The sequence below is a fragment of the Arachis ipaensis genome, chromosome B05, assembly GCF_000816755.2.
Source record: "Arachis ipaensis cultivar K30076 chromosome B05, Araip1.1, whole genome shotgun sequence".
In the NCBI taxonomy this organism is placed as follows: Eukaryota; Viridiplantae; Streptophyta; class Magnoliopsida; order Fabales; family Fabaceae; genus Arachis; species Arachis ipaensis.
Window position 1 is genome coordinate 7465981 of NC_029789.2, and position 6426 is coordinate 7472406.

The 6426-nt window shown below is 39.9% G+C and overlaps 2 protein-coding genes across 2 annotated transcripts in view; one reads left to right on the plus strand and one right to left on the minus strand.

The window, feature by feature from the left end:
- Positions 263–3332, plus strand: LOC107642744 (F-box protein SKIP2). The gene is made up of 2 exons (XM_016346207.2): positions 263–898; positions 1734–3332. Exons 1-2 carry the CDS (start codon positions 564–566, stop codon positions 2962–2964), a joined length of 1566 nt encoding a protein of 521 aa, XP_016201693.1. The 5' UTR covers positions 263–563; the 3' UTR covers positions 2965–3332.
- Positions 3519–6426, minus strand: part of LOC107642743 (phosphatidylinositol 3,4,5-trisphosphate 3-phosphatase and protein-tyrosine-phosphatase PTEN2A) — a 6089-nt gene continuing 3181 nt past the window's right edge. The window contains exons 6-13 of the mRNA XM_016346206.2: positions 5975–6151; positions 5790–5876; positions 5636–5700; positions 5491–5567; positions 4927–4973; positions 4688–4818; positions 4436–4505; positions 3519–4203 (exon numbers count right to left, since the gene is read on the minus strand). Coding sequence (XP_016201692.1) covers positions 3709–4203; positions 4436–4505; positions 4688–4818; positions 4927–4973; positions 5491–5567; positions 5636–5700; positions 5790–5876; positions 5975–6151 — 1149 coding nt within the window. The 3' untranslated portion in view covers positions 3519–3708. The remainder of the gene's footprint in view (positions 4204–4435; positions 4506–4687; positions 4819–4926; positions 4974–5490; positions 5568–5635; positions 5701–5789; positions 5877–5974; positions 6152–6426) is intronic.

Here is a 6426-nt window from a genome sequence, read left to right on the forward strand (position 1 = left end):
AATCTTACATTAAGTCTCAAATTATTATTTATAGTATATAATTTTATAAGTATTTATGTGATAATTTATAAGATTCAAATGAAATTAAAATAAAAAATTGAAGATGATCTAATAAGAGAATTGAAGAAGCACAAATATTGTAGAGAAGCATGCATCATGCATGCATAAATGAAAACAACATGATGCCTCAAATATCTTAAGGAGTAAGGACTATTATGATCTGTAAATACTAAATAAAAGAAAAAGAATAGAAATAATTCAGTAAAATAATCACACACTTTTCCTCTCTTTATAGAAAAAAAGACAACAAAAGAGAGTATGAAAGGTCCAACATGAGAGAGACACGCAAACCCACTTTGACCGACACGTCCCTCTGCCTCATTCAACTCAACTGCACCGAACCTATACGCTAATTTCGCCCATTCTCTCCCCACGCGCCTTTCCCGTGGAATATTTCACACGCGCCTTCTATTTTTCACACAAACACCATTTCATTTAAAATCCTGTAACTGTAATAGCTCTCCGTCCCCGCCGCAAACCTAACCACAAACCCATACATTTTCATGGGGCAATCACCATCCACCACCGTGCTTTCATCGGAATTTAACCGCCACCAATTTCACGATTTCGATTTTGATTTTGATTTTGACTTAAGAAACCCTATCGATCATGATTTCACCGCAGATCTCCCCGATGATTGCCTCGCCGGAATCTTCAGCCACCTCACTACTGCCGACCGCAACCGGTGCTCTGTCGTTTGCCGCCGCTGGCACCGCGTCGACAGCCAGACTCGTCGCCGCCTTTCCCTGAACGCCAAGGCGGAGCTTCAGGATCACCTGCCGGCCGTGTTCACCCGATTTGAATCGGTCACGAAACTCGGTCTGAGGTGCGACCGCAGGTCTGTTGGGTTTTTCTCTCCTTTGTGAGGCCCAAGCCCAACATTTTGAGGGTGTCTCTTGCACCCATTGTGCCACAACCCTAGTTCAGATTTTTGGGGTCATTGAGAGTGAGTGAGAGTAGCCACCAAGTGAGAGAGAAAGGGAAAAACAAAATTCCCGTTTTTGCCCAAAGCAGTAAATTTCAAATATCAGTTTCTCAGTTGTTCACCGTTGGATCGGCTTGAAATTTAAACTGCATGTTCTTATCATCTTGTTCTTCATTCTGGTCGGTGGAGATGTTGATTGGAGATTTGCAGTGAGAGAAATTGGCTTCGCAAGAGAGAAATTAGGTTTCCCGTTTTTACACAGAGCAGCAATTTTGGAACGGCAGTTTCTCATTCTTTCACCGTTGGATCGACGTGAAATTTGAACTGTAGATTCTTCACATCTTGTTCTTCATTCTGGACGGTGGAGATTTTAATTGGAGGTCTACAGAGGGAGAAATTGGCTTCGACAGCAGCTCTGTTTTTTGGGTATATTTCATCTTCTTGCTTTTCATTTGTGAGCTTTGGTGCTTTGATGTTTTGGCTGGTTATATGCACATTTTTGTGCTTTGTTTGAGACTCTCTTGTACCTCATTTGATTATAGTGGAGCTATTTCATTGGTCTGGACGACTCGTGGTTTTTACCTCTTACCTTGAGGGGGTTTTCCACGTTAAAATCTCGGTGTGTTCTTATTATTGCTTTACTTGCTATATTTGCTTGTTATAGTTGCTGCCATATTGTGTTGTGAGTGCTTCCATATTGTTTTTGTGTTGGACATTTGTGTCGTTTCCGCTGCTAGGCTCTTTCAAGGTCAACGAGCGTGAACGACGAAGGTTTGATCCTGATTTCGCTCCGGTGCGTTAACCTAACGTGGCTCAAGCTCCGTGGATGCCGTGAGATAACGGAGGCAGGAATGGCCGCTGTTGGCGAAAACTGCAAGGCGTTGAAGAAGCTATCTTGCGCTTCGTGCGTGTTCGGCATTAAGGGAATCAACGCTGTCGTTAGCCGTTGCCAGGGTTTGGAAGAGCTCTCCGTTAAGCGGCTGCGTGGGGCCCACGATGGCGAGGAGGTGGTTGGTTCCAGAACGACGTCGGTGACTTCTGTTTGCTTGAAGGAGATCGTGAATGGTCAGAGCTTCGCACCCCTTATGATTGGGTCAAAAAAGCTTCGATCTTTGAAGGTAATTGGGTGTTTGGGGGATTGGGATGACACCCTTGAGAAGATTGGGAACCTCCACGCTGCGTTGGTTGATGTTCACCTTGAGAAGATTCAAGTTAGCGATGTGGGTCTTGTGGGTTTGTCTAAGTGTTTGAGTCTGGACACTTTGCACATTGTGAAAACCGCTGAGTGCTCAAATGTGGGTCTCAATCTAGTTGCTGAGAACTGCAGGATGTTGAGGAAGCTTCACGTTGATGGGTGGAGAACCAATAGGATTGGTGATGATGGTTTGATTTCTGTTGCCAAACACTGCATTAACTTGCAGGAACTTGCTTTGATTGGTATCTATCCAACATCTTCGAGCCTCGAGGCAATTGCTTCCAAATGCAAGGCTTTGGAGAGGTTGGCACTTTGTGGGCTTAATACCGTTGGTGACGCTGAGATTGAGTGTGTTGCCAACAAGTGTGTTGCGCTCAAGAAGCTTTGCATTAAGGGGTGCCCTATATCCAATGTGGGGATTGAGGCTCTTGCTTATGGTTGCCCCAATTTGGTTAAGTTTAAGGTGAGGAGATGCAGAAAGGTTACTGGTATGGTTGTGGAGTGGGTGCGTGAACATAGGGAGTCCTTGGCGTTTAGTTTTGATAATAGTGATTATGAAGCATTGAATGCGAGTCAAATTGATCATGATCATGCAGTGAATGATATGATAGCATTTCACAGAGAAAATGAGGAGGTGGCTGCTGCAGCTGCAGCAGCAGAAGCATCAAATGGTTACAATGGATTGGCAATGTTGAGAGCAACATTTGGGTTTTTGGCTAATAGAAGTGTAGTGCAATCAGCACTGAGAAGGTGGTATAACAATGATAATGTCCCCGCTCAATAGTAGCATTTTCATGACCTTAGTAAGAAAGCAAACGCGTTCTTGCCAAAGTCTTCATTTGACAATATGAGAAGGTGAATTCTTTGGTTCAATTTGCCTTTTGGGAGTTTCAGTTTCCTGAGTAGCTAGTAGCTTTGTTGCTGCTGCTGTTAGCTAGCTGCATTTGCTAATAACCTCTATTGGTTCTGTTCGGCTGTTCTTATTATTTGTGTTGATGGTGATACTAGCTTTGTATTACAATTAGTCTATTTTTTTGTTTCATTTGGAACACTGTTGTATCATATTTGGATTAATCTTACAAATATTGGCGTGTAATGTGATCACTGATCACCGGAACCTCTTTTTAACGAAAGAGCATTTAAATTCTTTAACTTGGTATGGATGATGAATGCTGCTCTTCAGTGTATTTATTTTCAAGTTTTAACTTTAGGATTTGGATCATTTATCGATTCGAGAAGTTGTATAAATTTTTTACTTTAATGTGGTTCCTGGAATTTTCAAGACGACCTCGAGGACTATGAATCACCTAAGCAATTTGGTAAGCAACCATGGAAGTGTTTGTCGCCTTCAAAAATGAAACTGTAGTGGAAAATAGTTGGCAACAATAGTGGAAAATACAATAAATTTTCACAATGCATAATAATGCCTTCCAATTTCACCTCTTAGTATGATCTATATTTGGAGAGGGCTATATAAAAGTCCTCAAACAATATATCTCAGAACCGGAAGTGTTAATTCCCTGTACTCTCAATCACTTTCAAAATCTTCATCTCCAAAAGCAAAAACCGAAGCATCTGCAGCAATTGCCTTGATTTCACTTGCCCCTACAGACTCTATGTTGGTGGTGTTACCGGATGCATGAATATTATTATCTGTTGTTGATTCTTGAGAAGCATTGTTTTGCTTACGTTCCTCATGCAGGCGCAACTGATTCGTTGAATGTGTCAACACTCCTACATGGTCTGAAGTATCCCCAGATCCTTGAGGTGCCGCTAACTTATATTCAGTTTCAGATTTTCCGCTCTGTCTATCCTTCTCTTCATCACTATCTGAGAATACATCATCATCATCTCCATTCTTAGGGACCTTGCTCTTCGACGCAAGTTTTGCACCAGCTTGGACCTTGTTTGTGTTGCCTTCGGGTTCTGTGCTGGCAGGACCGGCTTTGGTTCTTGCTGGTACGGTGCCATCATAGTCGACCATCACAACCTCGACCTGGAATCCTGGAGTGGGGATCTTTCTCTAAAGGGCACAGTTATAATAATTAAATTATCAGTTATCACCTAGGGTAAAGAATAATCAATATACATGTATAGGGGAAGAAGCTGCTGTTACTACTACTACATCATTTAAAATAAGGTAAATTACATAGACTTTCCTTCTAAGGGAGTAATGGAGAGATGACAAATCTAAAAGTGTTGTGTATGATAATTTGTTCTTTAAAATTAAGTCTAGTAAAAGGTTTATATTTTACCTTGTCAAAGCCATCGAGATCCGAGCCATCTAAAATGGTTCGATTTTCTGTCATTGTTGTATTCATCCAACTGCCAAGAAGAAAACGATGTATCAAGAGAAATATCAATGCATGCTTAAACAAACAAAACTCTGCTCCATAGCATGCAAATCGTGGTAGACACCAGCTATAGAATGTACAGAAGAATTGGGAACCAAAATATTAGTCAAGCTTAAAAGGAGGGGCCAAAAGAAGTATGTGTTGAGAACAAACCAGTAGAAATCTCCCTGCCCATCATTGAAGTGAATTTTGAAGTCCCCAACCAACTCTGTCAAACCAGGCTCCCCCGGTAGTGCAAAAACTACTACTCCTTTCTTCCGTATACTGATCCAGAAATCTTCGGGCTGAAAAGAAGTAATTCAGTAATCAAATTCACATATACGCATTAGCACAGAGGCTTAGGGAAAACAGTTAAACCGATCAAAATCAGCCATGAAAACTAGCATGAGTACCATTAGATCCTTTGTCTTTGGATGCTTTTTCGTGCTGAATAGAATTCCTGAGAATAAGTGGAAGCATCAGCTTCTCTCTGAATTAAAATTGAGAATTTTGGTTGTAATAAGAACTCAAAAAGTTGCATTGGAAAAAGTAAACTACAGAGACTTTGTAGGGGTAGAAATACATGTCAAAATACTCAATATGGGAAAGAGGTAATGTCAACTTGTAAAGATGGTATTTTGTGTGTGTATTTTTTGAATCTCTCACTTAAGTTGTACGCATTTATTCTCTTTGTTTTGCAACGTTATCAGGTAGGACATTAGTTGAAACAAACATTTTCTATAAACACCATTATCCATTTTTCTTCCTCTCATCGCAAAGCATGGAAGCTACGTTATTTTTTGCTTGCACACATAACTACGTTGCAATTCCAGTTAAAATAGTCATTTGATAAACGAAAGCCAATTAACTAAAAGACGCAATGTTTTGGGGCTGTATAATACTATAATAGTACTCGTTTCTAATATTAAAGAAATTAACCAAACATGAAAGAGGAAGCAATTAGCCTTGTTGCTTACCACTATGATCAGATATTGTAATTGATGGCCTAACCCAATAAGGGCAATTATGAAGCCGAAACCCTCTTAGCATGCACCTGCAGAAATTCCAAATTCAGAACTTCCTTTGGTTTTGATACATTCTTACAGAATTTTTATCTCTTACCTTCGTCCAGGTGGGACTTCGCCGTTGAATTGTTTCAAAGTCCGTTCAAAATATTTGACATATCTCTAAAAAAGTTAAAGAAGCAATCGAGTTTAGAAGCATATATCAAGAAGGACATCTTAAATAAAATGGCAAACTAAAATAAATGACTGACGATTTGACTAGGAAGAGTTAAGCCCTTTCCATCTATACATCTTTTCTGGTTGAAGTAATCTATGGCTTCCTCTGCAGTTGGGAAGAACTGCAAAATAATTCCGAAAGAATAGTTGGCAGTTAATAATTGAATTTTAATAGAAAAACAAGTGCACACTGCACAACCAGCAGAATATGAAGACTTACCTTCAGAAATAAAAGAAGGCTGCAAATCATTAATCCTGTCCTCCCCATACCAGCTTTACAATGAACAACTACTACATTTTGAATATCCTCCTTCAACCATGAATGTGCACTTTCACAAAATGAGGCTATAAGTTGAATAGGAGGGCAATTATGATCTGTAAACGGGAAAGTCGCAACCTAAACATGATCCCAATAAGTTAGCAGGGTGGTAAATGATGAATCTTAAGACAATTTGATGATTTCTTTTATTTCAAAGCTACAAAGGTAGACTAATGTAAGAAAGTATAAAAGTTGTTGTTTACACATTTTTATCTGATTTGTACCAGTTCAACACACAATGTACCTTGACAAAGTCCCAGTCTCTTAAGCATAATTGTTCATAATTTGTTTAATAATGCACACCACATGTTGTGGGTATTAAAATCGTCATGAAGACCTGGAACTGTGGTCTA

Coding starts and splice junctions, on each gene's coding strand:
- LOC107642744 (XM_016346207.2), top strand. CDS start 564: ATGGGGCAATCACCATCCACCACCGTGCTTTCATCGGAATTTAACCGC. Junction 899..1,733: donor GGTCTGAGGTGCGACCGCAG/GTCTGTTGGGTT, acceptor GGCTCTTTCAAG/GTCAACGAGCGTGAACGACG.